The sequence below is a fragment of the Mastomys coucha genome, unplaced genomic scaffold, assembly GCF_008632895.1.
Source record: "Mastomys coucha isolate ucsf_1 unplaced genomic scaffold, UCSF_Mcou_1 pScaffold4, whole genome shotgun sequence".
NCBI lineage: Eukaryota > Metazoa > Chordata > Mammalia > Rodentia > Muridae > Mastomys > Mastomys coucha.
Window position 1 is genome coordinate 4,936,390 of NW_022196910.1, and position 20,801 is coordinate 4,957,190.

The 20,801-nt window shown below is 38.8% G+C and overlaps 1 protein-coding gene across 2 annotated transcripts in view; it reads right to left on the reverse strand.

Moving 5' to 3' along the window:
* Positions 1 to 11,617: 11,617 nt before the first annotated feature.
* Positions 11,618 to 20,801, reverse strand: part of LOC116076295 (zinc finger protein 883-like) — a 53,513-nt gene continuing 44,329 nt past the window's right edge. The window contains exons 2-5 of one of the 2 annotated variants that reach the window (XM_031350011.1): positions 18,696 to 18,765; positions 18,190 to 18,316; positions 17,963 to 18,008; positions 11,621 to 14,023 (exon numbers count right to left, since the gene is read on the reverse strand). In XM_031350011.1, the coding sequence (XP_031205871.1) occupies positions 12,379 to 14,023; positions 17,963 to 18,008; positions 18,190 to 18,316; positions 18,696 to 18,764 (1,887 nt within the window). In that variant the 5' untranslated portion in view covers position 18,765 and the 3' untranslated portion in view covers positions 11,621 to 12,378. Of the gene's footprint in view, positions 14,024 to 17,962; positions 18,009 to 18,189; positions 18,317 to 18,695; positions 18,766 to 20,801 lie in introns of both variants that reach the window. The other variant, XM_031350012.1, reaches the window with a different exon arrangement.

A 20,801-nucleotide genomic window follows, 5' to 3' on the forward strand; every position in this document is an offset into this window, starting at 1 on the left:
CTCGAACATTTGAGATTCCTCTGTTGAGAATTATCTGTTTAGCTCTGTACCCCATTTTTAATTGGGTTATTTTATTTATTTATTTACTTTGGAGTCTAACTTCTTAAGTTCCTTATATATTTTGGATATTAGCCCTCTATCAGATGTAGGGTTAGTGAATATCTTTTTCTCATCTGTAGGCTGCTGTTTTGTCTTATTGACAGTGTCCTTTGCCTTCCAGAATCTTTGAAGTTTCAAGAGATCGTGTTTATCAATTGTTGATCTTACACGTTAAGCCATTGGTGTTTTGTTCAGTAAATTTTCTCCTGTGACAATGCACTCAAGGCTATTTCCAACTTTCTCTTCTGTCAGACTCAGTGGACCTAGTTTTATGTTGAGGTTCTTGATCCACTTAGACTTGAGATTTGTATAGGGTGGTAAATATGTATCAATTTGTATTCTTCTACCTGAAGACTGCCACTTAGACCAGTACCATATGTTGAAGATGCTTTCTTTCTTCCACTATATGGTTTTGGATTCTTTGTCAACAATCAAGTGTCCATAGGTGTGTGGGTTTACTTCAGGTCTTTGATTCTATTCTATTGATCAACCTGTCTGTCTCTTTACCCATACCATGCAGTTTTTTTGTTTTTGTTTTTGTTTTCCTTTTTTTCTTTTTCTTTTGTTTTTGTTTTTGTTTTTTTGAGACAGGATTTCTCTGCATAGCCCTGGCTATACTGGAACTCACTCTGTAGATAAGGCTGGCCTTAAGCTCAGAAATCTGCTTGCCTCTGCCTCCCAAGTGCTAGGATTAAAGGCATGCGCCACCACTGCCTGGCTGTACCATGCATTTTTAATTACTATTGATCTATAGTACAGTTGAGCTGCAGAGATGGCTCAGCCATTAAAGGCTAGGCTCACAACCAAAAATATCTTGGCTTTTTTTCAAATCCTCTGAGAGATGCCACTGTCCTATATCATTGACTGGATCCTTACAGATTATTTTCAGTTTAACTTGAATTCTCATGTCTTTCACTCAGCCATTTTCTTCACTCTTACAATTCCTCCTTCTATGTATATACCTTTCCTTTCCTTTATATGTATTAAGTAATACTGATCACTAATCATACCAATTTCTTTATTCTTTTTATTTTTTCCCCAAAACTAAACCATTAATACACACAGTACTGTTGGGTGCCTCTATACTCTCCTAAAAAATTGTTACTTAAGTAATGATTATTTTACGGCTAATACTTCATTTTCACATTGGAACTACTTTTAGACCCAGACTGTAGTAGCATCCAGTATTCAACTTTTAATGAAAATCTGAGAAAAGACCCTGTTGTCCTGGAGAAGAGTCTAAGAGTAAATATCACTTCAATCCTACTACAACAAAGTCTTTGCTGAACCCTTTTAAGTACCCTCACTAAATGGGGTGACTGAATTAAAAAAACAACAATAAAAATAGGAGTCAACAATATAACCCAAGATAGACAGATCTCAACCCCACAACACCAGGAACATAAATACCAAATCAAACTTGTCTCATCCAAAAATTATCAATCCTATAGTAATTGTCTTCAACAAAATGATATAGATGAAAGTTCAAATACACAAATTTAAAGAATGATTATAAATATGTTCAGATAAGTTAGAGAATAGGAATGTTTTCTAAGAGAACACAACCACTGGATGATAAAAGAATTCAACTAAGATATGAAAACAGAGATCAATAAAGAGAGAAGCATAATGAAGGAAAAACAAAATCAAAAGATTATGGGGAAAAGAAGTTCTGGACTCAAATTGTATAGATCTCATGATGGAAAGAATTTTGGAACTCAAATACAAGATAGAGGAATTGAATCATTCAGTTGAGGCAAGTAAGCAATTAAAAGGTGAATGTGAGAAGAACATGTAATATCTTGTTTGGCATTCCACAAAAAACATCAAAATGCATATTACAGTCATAAGATGAAAAAATTTTACTCCAAAGAAATAGGAATTGATTTGAATAATATTAGAAAAGACAGTTTCCAAATCTAGGAAGAGAGTCCCATCAAGATACAAGAAACTCATAGAACACTGAGGAGTCAGGCAAGAAAACAAAAACAAAAAAACACAACACCCCACAACAATTATAGCACAGTTAAAACACTAATATGCAGAATAAAAAAGGGTATGGGAAACTCCATGAAAAAAGGTCAGTTTCATCATTTGCTGATTTCTCAAGGGAAACTTTGAAAGCCTGATGGAATTGGGAAGTATTTTAAATTGTTAAATAAATTATAACTGACAACTCATCCTAATGTAACCTGAAAACAGTGTCATCACAATGAGAGGAAAAAGGGAAGTTTTCCTTTAGAAAATAACACTAAAAGAATTGATGACCAAGAAGTAAACCTGACAGAAACTACTACAAGAAAAAATTCACATTGAAAAAAAAAGTTAAGTACACCCAACAGGCTCCAGGAGGGAAATATGATAAGGCCATCAGAAAGCAAAGAGGACAAGACCAGTAACAGAATGCCCCAAGTCAGCCCCACATACTGTGAGTAAGTAATCTGATTATCTGATTATTGCCTAGGAAAACCAGCAGACTAACAGACTGGATTAGAAAATAGGATCCTTGTTTTACTACCTCCTAAAAATACAATGGGTCATGAAGGATACAGGTTGTCTTAGGGTGGGAAAAAATTCAAAAAGATCTTCAATGTAAATCAAAATACAAAGCAAGTAAGGGCCAACATTACAACATTTGACAAAAAAGCAAAATATTATCAAAGGAGATAAAGAAGGTCACTTCATTCTGTTCAAGGAATAATTCATCAAAAAGAAAATATAACTATGTAATATGTCAGAACTAGAACTAGGAAAAGAGGGTAAAATGGAGATGAGTCCACAAAGATGCCCAGGATTTCAGACTCTAGAGACCAATATCAGGGTGCAAGTCTAACTTTCATTGTTTAGTATAATAACTTATACACAACTTTTTTGCCAATAAGGGTGTAGTTATGTAAAAAGGGTTAAAGGGGGCTTTACACATGCTGTCCTGCTGAAGTCACTTGACTGTGTGACTCTGTAGGGGAGGGTCCTTCTTTTTTTGTCTCACTGGTTTATCTTTGATCACTTGCAGTGTATGGCTAGATCAAGATTTCTTGAGCAGTTGCAGGAGTCCATGGCACTTTGCCCTCCATCCCACTTCTTCTTCCCCCAGATTCACTCTACATCTCCCACATACAGATGCAAGCAAGAGCTCACTCAAATTCATAAAAGAAATACTACTATAGTCACTCTAATGCAACAATAATAAATTTAATATCACAGTCTTATAGAACTACACACACACACTCACACACACACACTCACACACACAACAGAACAACAACTATAATTAAATAGCACCAGATCAAATGGATCTAATAGGCAAATACAAAACAACCAAACAAATATACACATTACTCAGTAGCTCATGGAAATTACACTAAAGATCATATATGAGGACACAAGCAAATATCAACACACACAGTAAAAACTGAAACAATTCCATGTAATCTATCTGATCACCATAAAAAAGACTGAAATAGATAGCAACAGCCATTATAGGAAACATAAAAACTTATAGAGATAAAATAACGAACTACTATTTGATGAACAAATCATTGAACAAATCTATGAATTATTTGCCTGAAAGAAAATTAGCATATAACATGGTAATCTATGAATTACAATGAAGGCAGAACTAACAGGGTAATTTATAGCTCTAAGTGAGAACATTAAAAATCCTAAAAGTCCTTAGTCATCAAGGAATTGCAAATCAAAACAACAAGATAAGGTTCCATCTTATACCCATCAGAGTGGCTAAGATCAAAAACCCAAGAGATAGCACATGCTGGTGAGGATGTGGAGCAAGGGGAACAATCATCCATTGCTGGATGGGATGCAAACTTTACAACCAGTTTGGAAGTCAATTTGGTGGTTTCTCAGAAAACCGGGAATAGCTCTACGTTAAGACTCAGCTATACCACTCTTGGGCATGTAACCAAAAGATGCTCCAAAACATCCCACAAGGACACATGCTCAACTATATTCACAACAGCCTTATTCATAATAGCCAGAAACAGGAAACAATCTAGGTGTCCCTCAACTGAAGATTGGGTAAAGAAAATGTGGTACATTTATCTACACAGTGGAATGCTATTCAGCTATTAATAACATAGACATCATGAATTTTTCAGGCAAATGGATGGAAGTTGAGAATATCATCCTGAGTGAGGTAACCCAATCTCCAAGGGACATTTATGGTATGTACTCACTTATAAGTGTATATTAGCGACAGATATGGATTCCTATGCCATACTCCACAGACCCAAAGAAGTTAAAGAAGAAGGAAGGCTCAAGTGAGTATGCTTGAATCTCACTTAGAAGGGGGTATAAAATAATCATAAGAGGCAGATGGAGGGAGGAAAGTGGGAGGGAGGATGGGGAGGGAAATGTAGGGTTGTTTCAGGATCAGGTGTGGCGAAAGGACAGGAGAAAGGGCCATATAGCTATCGAATGAATGGAAATCTCTAACTGACAGGGGTGAGGTGGGGAGATGGGTGGCATCTCCAGGATATGACAGAGAGTTGGGATAATGGAGGCTCCCAAGAATCAATAGGAGTGCCATTAGCTGTGATTCACAACATTGGGGATATGGAACCTGAAGAGGCTACCTCCTGGAGCCAGGCAGGAATCCCAGTCGAGCTATAGGGACACAAATCTATCTACAAAACTTTCAACCCCAAATTTTCCTGTCTACAAGAAATGCAGACACAGGGGATGGAGGAGAGACTGAGGGAATGACCAGAAAATAACCGGCCCAATTTGAGACTCATTCCATAGGCAAGCACCAATCCCTGATACTATTGTTATAATCCCTATACTCTGTTATACTTACAGACAGGAGTCTAGCATGGGTGACCTTTGAGAGGCTCCACCCAGCAGCTGACTTAGATGCAGACAACCATAGCCAAACAGTGGATGGAGCTTGGGGAGTCTTAAGGAAGAATGAGGGAAGGATGGAACTTTACAGGAAGACCAAAAGAGTCAACTAACCTGGACCCTTGGTGTTATCCTTCTTTCTAGGCTTCACCCACAGTTACCTGACAACAGCCAGATATGCCTGACTCAGTACAAAAGGCGCTGCTTGAACCCTCCTCACTCTTTTGCTTATGCTCTCTTAACCTCTTTCCCCATTGTCCCTTCTCTTCCATTCCCCTCCCCCTCTCCACATGTTCATAGCCAGCCTCTACTTCTCTCCTCTCTTCTCCCCTCCCCTTCCTTCCCCTCTCCTCTTCTCCCCTCCCCTCTCCTTTCACTGATCTCCCTTCTCCTTCCCTCCCTCTTCCCCTCCCCTCTCCTCCCCTCCCCTATATTGAATAGATAGGGAGAGAATGGGCAGCCTTGTCTAGTTCCTGATTTTAGTGGCATTAAAAAACCCAAGAGCTCAAAGTGCCAATCACTAAATGGGAAGAAATAAGGAATAACAGGCAGAAACAAGATAATAAATGAATGAATCAGGGAAATAGAGTTGGTTCTTTGAAAGACAAACAAGATGGGTGAACCCTTTCAAATTAAAGAAAACAGACATAAAGTAATAAAATTAGAGAAGATTAAGACATTGCAATAGACAAAAGTAAATTCGGAGACTTGTGACAGCAGAATTTAAAAGTTTTTATTCTATTAAACAGCAAAATGATAAGAAATAGATAAATTTGTTGGCTGTGGTGGTTTGGATACGCTTGGGCCAGGAAGTGAGTAGCACTATTAGGACGTATAGTCTTGCTGTAGTATGTGTGGCCTTGTTGGAGGAAGTGCTTCACTGAGGGGGTGGGCTTTGAGACCCTCCTCCTAGCTGCCTGGAAGCCAGTCTTCTCCCAGTGGTCTTTCAGATGAAGATGTAGAACTCTCAGCTCCTCCTGTACCACACCTGCCTGGATGCTGCCAAACTCCTACCTTGATGATAACGGACTGAACCTAGGAACCTATAAGTCAGCCCCAATTAAATGTTGTCCTTGTAAGAGTTGCCTTAGTCATGGTGTCTGTTCACAGCAGTAACATCTTAACTAAGATATTGGCATATAGGACTTATCAGAGCTAAACCAATATAAACTACAATAATTTCAAAATTCTAGCAAACATAACAATAAAAACTAATAACAAAACTGCTTACATCATTCTGGAATTCAAAAAAGGAGGGATTCTAAATACTCCCTTTCCATGAAGCTAGTATTATCCTGATTCCAAATCCTAGCAAAGACACAGTAGAAAAGAGAGTTAAACTCCAATTTCTTTGATAAACATACATGCCTAAATTCTCAGAAAACAAAAGAATTACATCCAAACAGAATTCAAGAATAAACCATAACAACCCTTCAGCTTATTAAAGTTGCCTTCATTCTAGGCACGGAGAGACAGTTGTAAGTGCATTAATGTAATTCACTAAATGCTGTCAGGGACAGAGACTACACAATCATGGCAATAACTGCATACACATATACAAAACCATTTAAGAAAATTCAAATTTCTTTACATGACAAAAACCATGGAAACTGATAGGATAGAAACAATTGGATAAAGTCTATATGACAAAATTACCACTCATTTTGTGTGAGATGAAAATAACTCAAAGCATCCCTACTAAGATTATGAACAAACAAAGGTAATCGACTCCTCTGTACAGTTCAAACTAGTGCATGATGTCTTAGCTTGACCAATAAGCTACCACTCTTGGCTTACTTCCTTTTGAAAGACATGGTCTCACTCTAGTCAAGGATTGACTTGAACTTGAGGCAGTCATCTTGCCTCAGTTTCCTACATGTTGGAATTACAAATGAGTCACCACACTGAGTGGCTTCTATGAGAAGAAAGAAACTGTTAGCACACAATAGGAGGAATGCAAAAACAGAACAATGGCCAGAGGGTCTACAAAGGCCTAAATTGGTGCTGACCAAAATTAAAGTGGAAATGGGAAAAGAATAAAGATTCTTCAGTCTTAGTGATGTGGAGGACTAATACCACTAAAAACTTTCAGAGAGAGAGAGAGAGAGAGAGAGAGAGAGAGAGAGAGAGAGAGAGAGAGAGAGAGAGAGAGAGAGAGAAGTTACCCAATTACACTGACTAAATTTTTTACAAAAAGTCAAATACTTACATTGGAGAAAAGATATTCTCTTCTCTTTAATATACTGTTATGGGAACACTGGCTATCTTCTGGTAGAAGGAAACAAGACTTTTTTCTTCTACTTTGGGAGAAAAACTAAATTTCAACTGTATCAACTCTCCATGTTATACTCAAAATTCTGTAACTACTAGATGATATCAGGAAATGTGTTTAATAATATATGTATAGGGAAGCATTTCTGAAGGAATTCCAATCTCACAGGATATATAGTCAATACAAGTATCCCTTCTAAAAAGAAATGGTTTCTATATTGTCAAATAAACAAAACAAAAAAAGCTCATTATGTGAAAAGGCAACCTACAAAATGGCAGAAAACTTTTCCAGCAAAATAGGCCAGAATAATGCCTGCAATATACTAGTTTATGGACATCTAGGAATAAAACAAGCAATTAAAATATTCTATAGAACTGAACAGAGTGCTCACAAATACAGAGATAAATGGCTAATGCATACTCAGGAATTGTTCAAAATATTTAGCCAACAGGGAAATGCAAAAAACATTCTATAACTTCATCTTATTCTAGTCACATGGCTATTATTAGACAAAAATGTTAACAATGATGTGTGAAAAAAGGAACCCTTACAGTTTACACTTGTGTTGGTGGTAAAGTAAGCTGGCATATGTGTAAGGTAAGCTGGTATATGTGGTGGTAAGGTAAGCAGGCACTATGTGAGGAAGTTCATCAAAATATTAAAAGTGGAAATGTCATTTTTTTATGCAGCTCTTAGCAGGGTGCTTCCACCATTGAAGCAGACATATGTAAAAAGTGTTATGGGAACTCTAGATTAAGTGTTGTACTTGCTACAACATCTTAAACATAGATAAGAAAATAATGGAAGTATTATAAAATATATTAACTGAGGTCCTACTTTCTTTAGCATTTGATAGTCTTCTCAGTGCCTCTGCTTGTAGGATTAATTATGAGACCCAGAGGTTCCATGATAATGCACTCTAGGACCTGGATCATGTGTGTCAGCTCTTCTGCCAAATAATGTAAATCTAATAAAGTTCTGGTAACAAAAATATACAACTGTCCGATGATCCAACTATAGCAATCAATATAGCAAAAGAACCAAATGATATACCAAATGATGTACCAAATGATATAACTGCACTGCCATGTTCAATGTGGTTGTATTCATTGCAGCAAGATGGGATGACCTAAGATACCCATCACCACATGAATACGTATAGAAAATGTGGCATTTACATAATGTAATTTTATTTCAGTGTAAAGAGGACATGAAATTGTAAAATATGCTGGCAATGTTATGGATTTAGAAAATATACTGATTGAGGAAACAGAGAAAGACAAAATATTCAATTTCCATTATTATAGTGTCTAGCTAACCAAGGTTTAGTGTAACACATTTAAACCTATGTGCTCATATTGGGGAGTCTTGTGAAAGAGTAGGTGGAAGGATTGAGGAAGCTGGAGGGGTCAAGGACACCATAAGATAGAGTCAAACAACCTTGGCCCATGGGGGATCACAGATACTGACCCACCAATCAGAGGATGCATGGGCTGGACCTAGGTACCTAAACGTATGTAGTAGATGTGTAGCTTGGTGTTCATGTGGGTTTCCAAACAATTAGAGCAGGGGCTGTCCCTGACTCTGTTGCCTGCCTTTGGATCCTTTCTCCTTAGCTGGGTGACCTTGTCTGGCCTCAATGGAAGAGGATGTGCTTAGTCCTTGTGATGGTTTGTATTTCTTGGCGCAGGGAGAGGCACTGTTGGGAGATGTGGCCTTGTTGGAGTAGGTTTTATCACTGTTGGCATGGGCTTAAGACACCCACCCTAGCCTGGAAGTCAGTATTCTGCTAACAGCCTTCAGATGAAGATGTAGAACTCTCAGCTCCTCCAGCACCATGCCTGCCTGGATGCTGCTACGTTTCCGCCTTGATGATAATGGACAGAACCTCTGAACCTGTAAGGCAGCCCCAATTAAATGTTGCCTTTATTAAGAGTTGCCTTGGTCATGGTATCTGTTCACAGCAGTAAAACCCTAAGACAGTTCTGCTGCAACTTGAAGTGCCAGGGCAGGTTGGTACTCACATGGGGAAGGGGTAATTGGGGGAGGAGAAGAGGGAGGTAGGGCTGCAATCAGGATGTAAAGTGAATAAATAAATGTGTTCATAAAGACCAAAAGGCAGAAAGGGACCATTAAAGAGCAGATAGCAGAATACCTCATTTATAAATGAGGAAAGTGGTAATAATACTGGGATGTAGAAAGGTTTAAGCATGGAGGGGAAGAGAAACAATATGGAAGAAGAGGAAGAACTGGGATACATAAGACAGGATATTCAGGGGGAAAACATACAGAAAGGTATTTTATAATCTTAGTAGAAAACATAGTCTAAACAAAAACGTTTGAAAGGACACATCTGCACTGATGGACAATGTGTCTTCCCAAAGCCAGAGGTAACTACATAAGAATCAAGTGCTAAGTTTAGGATACCTGCCTACCATTTGCTGCCCAAGGAGGACGTGAAGTCTCACTTAGAATACAGGTCACTGTCATTGTTCAATGTTGTCAAATAGAATTTGATAGTAAAATCTTATAGCTGAAGACAGTATCCATTTTAGTCACAGGGCATTGGGAAGTCAAGCTAGAGATGAGCTAGAAGCTTTCTCCCTTTAGATGGCCTTCAAGCTACAAGGGGTTGCTATGCAACTGGGTGAGATGGGATTAGCTGTGAATTCAATGAGTTAAATCCAGGTAAAGCACATATTGTGAAGCACTGGAATGAAAGTTATGAGCCTGCATGGAACTGAGCTATGTCTTCTGCACATATGTAACAGGTGTGCAGTTTAGTCTTCATGTGGAACTTCTAACACTGGAAGCAGGGGGACCATCTCTGAGTATTGCCTGACTTTGGGAACCTTTCCCTCTGCTGGGCTGACTTGTCTAGCCTCAGTAGAAAATGCACCTGGTTTTGCTGCAACTTGATATGTCAAAGCTGACTGATACACATGGGAGTCCTCATCTTTATAAAGAGAAAGGGAGGAGTTGATGGAGAGGGAGGTGAGGTGGAATGATTGGGAGGAGGAAAAACTGCAGTCAGGATGCAAAGTAAATTAATTAATTAATTAATTAATTAATTTAAAAAGTTATGACAAGTTGCCCTTAGTTTCTTGGGTTTTTGATTAGCCACACAAACAGGAACTTTGGGTTTTTGATTAGCTACACAAACAGGAACTCAATCTTATTTTATATGTGTCTTAGGATGCGATATGTATTTGTGGTTGTCTTCAGAATGTAGAAGAGTCTTTGATTTCTGGAAGTCATGGGTCATTGTAAAACACCAAATGTTGATACTGGAAAGTGAACTATGAGCCTTTGGAAGATTAGTAAGTACTCTAAGATGCATAGTCATCTCTCCAGCCTTGACTCTCCAAATCTCATCAAGAACCTGTGGTTAGGGAGGCCACCCACATAGAAGAAGGTACATATTATTTTCTTGACATATGGTCATGTTAAAATGCTTTGTCAATTCTCATATTCATACTCATAAATTAAGGAATGGGTCTATTGAGAAGTACTGAAGGGACAGAGGGAAGATGAAAGGAACTGGGGATTTAAAGTACTAAAATTTATTATAGAAACACTTAAAGCTACAAAAAAAAGGATCAATTAAAACTGTTTTTAAAAATACAATCATTGCAGTACAATGGAACATAAAAAAATAAAGCCCACAGAATTTATGTAAATAGAGGGGCTGGAGTTTGGTTCCTAGCAATCACCTCAGGGCACCAAAACTGAGTCTGATTTTAGTTCCAGGAGGTCCTACATCCTCTTCAGATACCAGACACTCGGATTTATGTGCACACACACACACACACACACACACACACAAATAATATAATAAATTTAAAAAATCTGTATCACTCAGGAAAAAAAACATTTTTTTCATGCAAAGCTAATTACCATTGAAATAATAAGTTTTTTGAAAATAGAATTTGCTATGTAAGGGCACTTAGAAAAATATTGTAATAAAGAACAACAACTTTCTACTTCAAACCAACCAGACACGCACGCACGCGCGCGCACACACACAAAAGCCTGAAAGAGAAGTATGTGCCCTTAGCTGAACCATCTCTCTGAATCACCAATTTCTTTTCATTTTCTTTCAAATTCTTTATTTGTGTATCACATGATTGTACAGGTACCTGGGGGACAACCAGACATGTGTTCAGGCCCCTTGGTATTGAAGCTACAGGTAGTTGAAATCCACCTAACACATATGCTGGGAATCAAGCTAAGGCCCTCTAGAAGAGTGGCAAACACTGTTAATCGCTCTGTTAATCATTTCTCCAAGCTGCAATCCATCTCTTTAAATGCTTGCTATGGTTTGACACAGTTTCTTAGTAGCATGTCTTTTAAGTGACAGGAATGGCAGACCAGAAAATTATGCCAATGTTATTAAACAAATCTTTCTTTTTTATTAAGCAAATCTTAACTCCAAGATTACAAACAAAAAAATCAAAGTCTTGTGTGGAAATGGACCAAAGATCAAAATGCTAAAATTTTATTGTTCTTCTTTCAGGTTATTTCTAAAATATACAAACTTAAATTATCCTTATATGATTTAACTACATGAAAACATTCTATTTCGATCACACAGCTTTATTTTTCCTTTAAAGTTTACATTTGGTTGGAACAGGTTCACCTTATAAGTTCTAAGTGCTATTCAAATGTCCTGTATTTTGCTAGCCTCCTACCTTACCTGTAAGAAAACCAGATAGACATTAAAACATGTATAGGAATAGGATTTCATCCTACATATGCTTGTATATTAGGGCTAATATTATATTTTGCTGGTCATGTGTGTTTCTACTTCAAAATGTTTTCACTTTTTCTTGTTCAGCATTACATTTATTTACTTCATTTGTGTACATACACAAATATACTCAATGTTGTGCATGTGGAACTCAGAAGACCATTTTTGGGAACTGATTCTCTATTGAAGTGAGTTTCAGGGTTAAAATCGAGATCAGGCTATCCTAAAGAGCCATGACTAGTTAAGCTATCTTGTGGCCCATCCAAACTCTTTTTATCATAACTCACAATAAAGGCAAGTTGACCATACAGTTTATAGTTATACGAGTTCTGTCACGCTGAGATTTTATGCAGGTTTCTAATGGGATGTCGGACCCAGAAATGCTTTTACATATTGTTCACAGGGATAATGTTTCTATAGTATGAATTCTTTCATGCTTAAGGAAATTACCACAGTAAGTGAATTCTTTCCCACAGTGTTTACATACATAAAGTTTCTCTTTCATAGAATGGATTTTTTTATGAGTGTAATAGGAACTCTGACTGTTGAAGGTTTTCCCACAAAGGTTACATGTAAAATGCTTCTCTGCAGTGTGAGTCTTTTCGTGACTGTTACGGGTACTGGAAGTGGTAAAAGTTTTTGTGCAATGCTTACATGTATAAGGCTTCTCTCCAGTGTGAATCCTTTCATGACTGTTACGGGCACTTGAAGTAGTGAAAGCTTTCCCACAATGTTTGCATGAATACGGCTTCTCTCCAGTGTGAATCCTTTCATGCTTGATTAGATCACCAGAAAGAATGAACACTTTCCCACATTTTTTACACAGAAAGGATCTCTCACCAGTATGAATTCTTTCATGACTGTTTCTGTCACTGGAAGTGGCAAAGGCTTTCCCACAATACTTACATGGATAAGGCTTCTCTCCAGTATGAATCCTTTTATGATTGATAAGATAATCAGAACGACTGAATGCTTTCCCACATGTTTTACATACAAAGGGTTTCTCTCCAGTGTGTATTCTTTCATGACTGTTACGGTCACTGGAACTGGTGAAGGCTTTTCCACAATGTTTACATGCATAAGGCTTCTCTCCAGTGTGAATTCTTTCATGATTCATAAAATGACCCAAACGTTTGAATGCTTTCCCACATTTCTTACATACAAAGGGATTCTCTCCAGTGTGAATTCTTTCACAACTATTATAGTCACTGGGACTAGTGAAAGCTTTTCCACAATGTGTACATGAATATGGCTTGTCTCCACCTTGAATGTTTTCATGAACATTATGGGCACTGGAAATAGTGAAGACTTTTTCACAATGTTTACATTCATAAGAATTCTCTCCATGAATCCTTTGATGCATAAGAAGGTATTTCAACTGAATAAATCCTTTCCCACATTGCTCGCACACATAAGGCCTCTCACCACTGTGAATTCTTTCGTGTTTTTGGAAGCATGACAAATACCTAAATGTTTTCCCACACTGTTTGCAAATATAACACTTTTCTACAATATGAATTCGCTCGTGACTGATAAGGTGACTGGAATTAACAAAGGCTTCTCCACACTGCTTACACACAAATGGCTTCACTTCACTATGGACAGTTTCATCTATCTGGTTATATGTACACTTCACAAAGGTGTTCTCATTGTTTTTGCTTCCATCATGAGTTCTCTCCTGATGCTGATCACAATGGAGACTCCCACAAGCTGCATCACATTGCTGATTGTCACATGATTTCTCTGTAGAACTTCCATGAACTTGAAATGACTTAGAGTGGCCCATATCTTCCCAGCATTTCTCATGTTTAAAAGCCTTCTCCACAGGTTCCTTACACTCAGATGGTTTCTCTTGAGTTGGATCACTGAGGTGCACATCCAAGGGTGAATTACTGGCAACGTTTCTGACATACAAACTGCTTCCACATACTGTTACTGCAGGAGGCAAGTCCTCATTAGCAATATACTCTGGAATCTGTGCCTGGGTTTGTTCACACTGACTGCCATGTTCACATTCACCATCTTTCTCAATCACTTGAGTTCTGAAAAAAAAAACAAAAACAACAACAACAAAAAACAATGAGAAGAGCATTATGGGCACTGGAGATAATGAAGGCTTTTTCACAACGTTTATATTAGTAGCATTTCACTCCAGTGTGAACTTTTTGGTGTGTGAGAAAGTATTTCCAAGAACTGAATCCTGTGGTATAGGGGAAGGGATTGGTACTGATTGTTTTTGATTTGGCAAAGAAGCTGTTGGTGACTGACTCTAGTGGTTCACTAGTTATAGTACGCCAGAAGCAAGAGCAGAGAAAATAAATAGACCTTTGACTTTGCCTTTACAAGAATTATGAAGAATCTGGTGCAAGTGCTTAGCAGTTAAGAGCACCACTTCCTCTTCCAGAAGACCAAAGTTCAGCATCCCTATGGGTGGGTTTGCAATGGCATATGACTCTGCCTTCAAGGGACCTATAGCCCTCTTCTGGCTCCATAAAGCCTTCTCAGATATGTAGCATGCATCCACATGAACCCACACATACATATAAATTTAAATAATTTATGACCAAAAAAAGAGAAAAACATTCAACCAATGTGTTAGCATAAAAGAATATCATATAATATTAGGAAATACTACTCTGCTTAAGCATTTGAAATATGTTACATGTACTGGTTAGATTTTTACCAACGTAGATAGGGCCATCCGAGAAGCTGTAACTTTAATTAAAAAACCTGCCTCTATAAGATTGGCCTGTAGATAACTCTACATGGGTGCTTTCTTCGTTTACTAAGTTATGTAGGAGAGCCTAGCTTATTGTGACTTGTCCCTCCTCTGAGCAGGAAGGCATGCATAGGTTGTATAGAAAAAGTAACAGAGCAAATCAGTGAGTGGGGCTCTTCCATAGTTTTATTTGGGTTCCTGCTTCCAGATGCCTGCCCAGCTTAAACTCCTGGCCTGGCTTCCCATGATGACAGACTGTGACATGAAGAATAAACCAAAAGAAACCATTTTCTTCCCAAGTTGCTTTTGATTGTGGTATTAATCACAGGACAAGAAAGCAAACTAAAACAGACATTGGTTCCAGGTCCATAGGCTATTGCCGTTACAGATTAACCATGTCGTTTTTGGAAAGAAAGTGGAAGTGTTTAGAACTTTCACCTGGAAAAACCAATGACTGCTCAGAGTTTAATGATCTGTTTTGGCAACTTGGAATGTTAAGAATGCTAATGGCATTGGAAGCCTGCCTTGTCAAGCTTCAGAGGGATGCCTGAGAGTGTAAAGGTGACGTGGCTGCAACTTATGTCATTCCCCTTGATCACTAGGATTGATACGGCTGATGTGGCCAGCTAGGGAGTGTCTCTTTCCTCCCTCACAGTTCCAAGTATATCCTTCCTAAAGCTGTGTGCTTTGTCAAAGAGGATGGCCTTCCCTGAAGAAGGGAACACCAGTCTTCAATTAAGGGTATACAAGTATTTGTGCTCCCATGTTATAACATCCAAACAAACTCTCAAAGCGATGTTTAAGAGAACAAAATACCCATGGAAGGAGTTGCAGGGACTAACTATGGAGCAGAGACTGAAGGAAGGACAATCCAGTCTGATATAGCTGTCTCCCGAGAGGCTCTGACAGTACCTGACTAAAACAGAAGTAGAGGCTCACAGCCATCCATTGGGCTGAGTACAGGGTCCCCAAATGAAGGAGCTACAGAAAGGACTGAAGGAGCTGAAGGGTTTGCAGCCCCTTAGGACGAACAACAATATGAACTAACTAGTACCCTCAGAGTTCCCAGGGACTAAACCACCAACCAAGGAGTACTACACATGGTGGGACTGATTGCTCCGGCAGCATGTGTATAGTAGAGGATGGCCAAGTCAGTCATCAATGGGAGGAGAGGCCCTTGGCCCTGTGAAGGTTCTGTGCCTCAGTGTAGGGGAATGCCAGGGCCAGTAAGCAGGAGAGAGGGTGGGGTGGTGAGCAGCGGGATGGGGGAGGGAACAGGGCTGTGTTCTTGTTGTTTTTTGTTTTGTTTTGTTTTTTTAAGGGAAACTGGGAAATATGACACGTAAATAAAGAAAATATCTAATAAAAAGAGTATCTCAAAGACTATAAGAGTGGTTAATGAAATATTTTGTATTAAGAATCTATGCTTTCTGGTCAGCTGGGGCTGAAGAATCAGCTATGATAAACAACATCACTGAGGTGAAATCTTTAAGAGATTTTGATCAGCACAAATTGCACAGGGGGGCTAAGGCTGCATTTAAAATTGGCAGCAAAACATGACAATGTGTAAGGTTCTGTCAGGTGGTATTAATTTTGGCAGTAAGAGAGCTGCAGGAACAAACGAGTCATGGAGAGCTGAGGCAGGGTACCATGAAAGGCCAGAAGATGAAGCTGAAACCCCAGTTACAGAAGAAACATCAGGATTGAAGTGTTTATTGAGACCAGATGAGATTTTGAACCACGTCTCAGGGTTGGAGTTCCTAAAGAAAGGCCAGAAAGTGAATGGTGAAGGGATAAGCTATATGGACCTTAGAATATTAGAGATGACAGTACCACTGATGATTGCCAGGGACAGCAGTAGGTGTGGGATGGAGCCAGCATGAGCCTGCAAGTCAAGTGACGGATGTGTGCTATGTACGGGAGAGCCAGAAACTCTGTGTTACCCAAGCCCGTAGGAGACCAGAAGATCATGAGTGAAGCCCAGATGAGATACACTCAGCTACAGAATTGGGTGAACATTGATGAATTTTGGATTTACTTTGGTCTAATTGTACCTGTGCCCTGCTTCTTCACTTTTGAAATCACAAATGCATAACTTATATTTGATTTACAGGAGCCCATAGCAGATAACTTTTAGCACTAAATATGTAATATGTATACCCCCCACCCCTTTAAGACTGAGCTATTCCTAAAGTTATGCTATGATTTATATTTTGATATTAACATGAGATTATGGGAACAAGGAAACAACTGGCTAGTTAGGTTTTGTTTTGTTTTGTTTCGTTTTTTGTCAACTTGACACAGGATCTGCTTATCTCAGAAGAGGGACCCTCTATTGAGAAAACAGTTCCATCAGATTGGTTTGGAAGCAATACTGTGGGGTGGGTATTTTCTTGATTAATAACTGATGTGTGAGGCCTAGCCCACCCTGGGTGGTGCCATTCTTGACCATATGGGCCTGCATTCTATAAGTTCTATGAGAAATGAAGCTGAGTAAGTCTTTAGGAGCAACCCAGTCAGCAATGTTCTTCCATAATCTCTGTTTCAGTTCCTGTCTCCAGATCTCTGCCCAGACATCCCATGAAGAGGGGCTGTGATCTAGAAGGCAGAGAGGAACCAAAATAAGGCCTTTCCTCCTAAGTTATATTTTGTCCTGGTGCTTATCTCAGCAATAAAAGGCAAATTAAAAACACCTCTAAATAAGGAGGCAACTCAAGAGTGAGAAGGATTGACAGTTCTTCCAGAGAACCTATCTTTGATTCCCAGCACCCACACAGTGGCTCATTACTGTCTGTAACTGCAATCCAGGGAATAGGGATCTTAGGCCCTCTTCTGGCCTCCAAGGGCACTACATGAATGTGGAACACGGACATGCAAATCAAGCACACATAAAAAAGTCTTATAAACCAAGATAACAGGAAAAAAAACCAGCTCTTATATAAAGTCCTAAAAAAGATCATTAACAAATATATCAAATACTTGTGAGTGTGAAGGCAATGTTTTTATGTAATGCACCACTGGGGGGAAAAATCTCTTATATAGCTAATTGTTACATCACATTTTGGTGACATTCAGAAACTACAGAGATGGGATACTCAAATTCTGAATGATCACACCCAATGCGGTTTTATAAACATCCATGTTAGAATTAATTTATACTTAAATATATTTGGATAATTTACTAGGTTCTCAGTTGTCCCATCATTCCCAAACGTTTGATGAAAATTACTCTTTCTTGAGTTTAAATTACCCCAGATTTCACCTGAGATTTTGGTAGTCCTCTTCAACATTTTCTTCTTGTGTTTTCTCTGAAAGTAAACCCAAAGAAGTTATTGTGGTATATTCAACATTATAAAAATGTACTACATTCTAAATCTTTCGACCTGACCAGGCACACTAAATCCACTGTATGTTCCCTTTCAAGCCGTAGAACACTATACATATAAGCCGGAGACAGCTGTCAGCAAAGGAAGCATAGTGTGTTGTTACCTATGGAGATCAGGTTCATAAAGGTCTCCTTCATCACGTCTCTGTAGAGCTTCTTCTGACTGGAATCCAACAGAGTCCACTCTCCTGAGGTGAAGTTCACAGCCACATCCTCGAAGGTCACTGGCTCCTGAAACAGTGCACATAATAATTAGGATGGTTAGCCTTAACTGCGAGGCTGACAGGCCAGAGAATCACCTAGATAGAAGCGAAGCTTCTCAAGACACCACTAAAGGTTTATGCAAAACCTTAACTTGAGAAACTAGAGTGATTACACGAATCAGCACGAGAAAATCCACTCATTGGGCATAGAAGCAGTCTCTGACTTGTATGAAGGATTATATTAGAGAAGTTTTAGACATGGGGTATCAAGAAAGCACTGTAATTGCTATGAGATTAATCCTAGGCGCTGGGACAATAGTGAGGCAGGCAGGCACAGGACAGGCTGAGCAACATGAGATTTTACTTGGGTGTTGTACCTAGTTGTTTTTGACCAATGCAACTAGTACCTTGCGGATATTCTTTTTTGAACAGTCATCTGTAGGTAACCTTGGACCATCTCCACTATCAGGTTTCATGCTTTAAAAAAAAGGCAATATGTCAGTCCCTCTAGTCACACTTTATTTCCTATATCAAATTCAAATACATTTTGGGACACATCTGGTAACAATGGAAAACAGTCTCAAAGAAATGAGCGACTTTTGGGTACAGGTACCAGAAGGTGAACTGTGTTCTCAAAATTAATATTTAAGGAGAATCTTTTTATCATTTTGCCTTTGAATAAGGCATATGATTAAAATTAGATACATGATGGGAAATAAGACATTCAGTGAGCAAGGCTGACCAGATGTACCTATCAGTCAAAACACAGAATGCTTAGTGCATGCTCCACTCTTTAGCATCCAAATCCTTCCTTTCAAAGCCCCAAACAATAATTGTTGCCCTTGAGAACTGCCTTAGAGTTTTATTGCTGTAAAGAAACACCATAACCATGACAATATTTAATTGGGGCTGGCTTATAGTTCAGAGGTTTAGTATATTATTATCATAGTGGGAAACAGGACAGCATGCAGGCAGACATGGTGCTGGAGGAGCTGAGAGGCAGCTTGACCTGCAGGCAGCAGAAGAAGAATGTGTGTCACTTTGGTTATAGCTTGAGCATATAGGAGACCTCAAAGTCTGTCCTCACAGTGACACACTTCCTCCAACAAGGCCACACCTCCTAACAGTACCACACCTATGGGCCAAGCATTCACATACATGTGACCAAGAGGGCATTCCTATTCAAACCACTGTAAATACCCTAATTCAGTGGCCTGCTGTCATTCTTCACAGAACATTTTAAGCCTGTACTATGGCTTAGCTTTGAATCAAGTTACCTTGGGCAAACTAGTAATGCTACCTATACTCTTTCATCAGCTGGGAACTTGAGAGTCATCAGAAGTGCAGGCCAGGAAGAAGTTTTGAGGATTCAGGTGTCTGAGTCAGATGCAGGATTTGATACTGACACAAAGGCCATAAAAATGAACTAGGGTCCATCCCTTCACATGGGATGCTTTAAATTTAGAAGATAAAGGGACAGCAAACACTAAGTGCTTTGTGCTTGGAGGTGTTGGAAGAGAAGACAGTGTATTTATTTTACTAAGGGAAATATGGAGTTAGTTGGTACAGAAACAGAAATGGAAACTTTTTTTTTTTTTGCATAAACTGGGTATGGAATAGGTCTGTAAAGTGACCTAACTCTGTCCAAGACTACAGTTTGGATGATATTTCAGGAATATTATTGAATAAAGGGGTTGGGAAAGACCTTGGGTTATCTGATACTGTGCAGTGGAACTGCAAGCACACCTACAGATCCTACAGTTGCCACTCGTGAACTTCCTGACCCTCTCTAATCTTCCTTTCACTTCTCTCACTGTAGGTGTTGGCCAGGCTTCTGTGAGCTTCTACTTCTCAATAGGGAGTGAGGCCTTGTTACATGAAAAACTGATGGGCGTGGAAAACACTCAGTCTGCCTGTTAAGTTTCAAGCCTTGCTATGAATCACCGTGTAATTAGAGGCCGTTAAGCCAAGTATTGCAATGCAAATCTGTCATCTTAAGAATCCTGAGACTAAGCAGGAGGATCATTAGTCTGAAGCCAGCCTGAGCTACAAAGACATAACTGGTCGCAAGATAAATTATCAAAAAGGAAAGAGGAAACGAAAGACTGGCTCAGGGGTAAAACTGTGATGACATTCTTTCTCTTATTATTATTTTTTCTTATTTTTCCAAGGACTTCAGACATTTCAACTTACCAATCTGTCAACCTATCAAAAGTATTAACTGTTTTTTTTTTTAAAACGTAGGCAATCAATACTATAAACTTTGCTTAGACCTGCCTTCATTCTGTCCCATAAACTGATCACACTGTTTTCTTTTTCATGCAATTTTAGAAGTTTAAAGTACTTCCCTTCTTCATTTGTTCCTTGATCTAATTATCATTCACTAGCGTTGGGTTTAGTTCCCATGAGTCTCTGCACTTCTTGTAGTTCTACTGCTGATAATAAAAGTGGACTTTTATTCCTATTTAGAACGCAATTTCCTTATATTCATAGAGACCCTCTTTGTGCAGTTG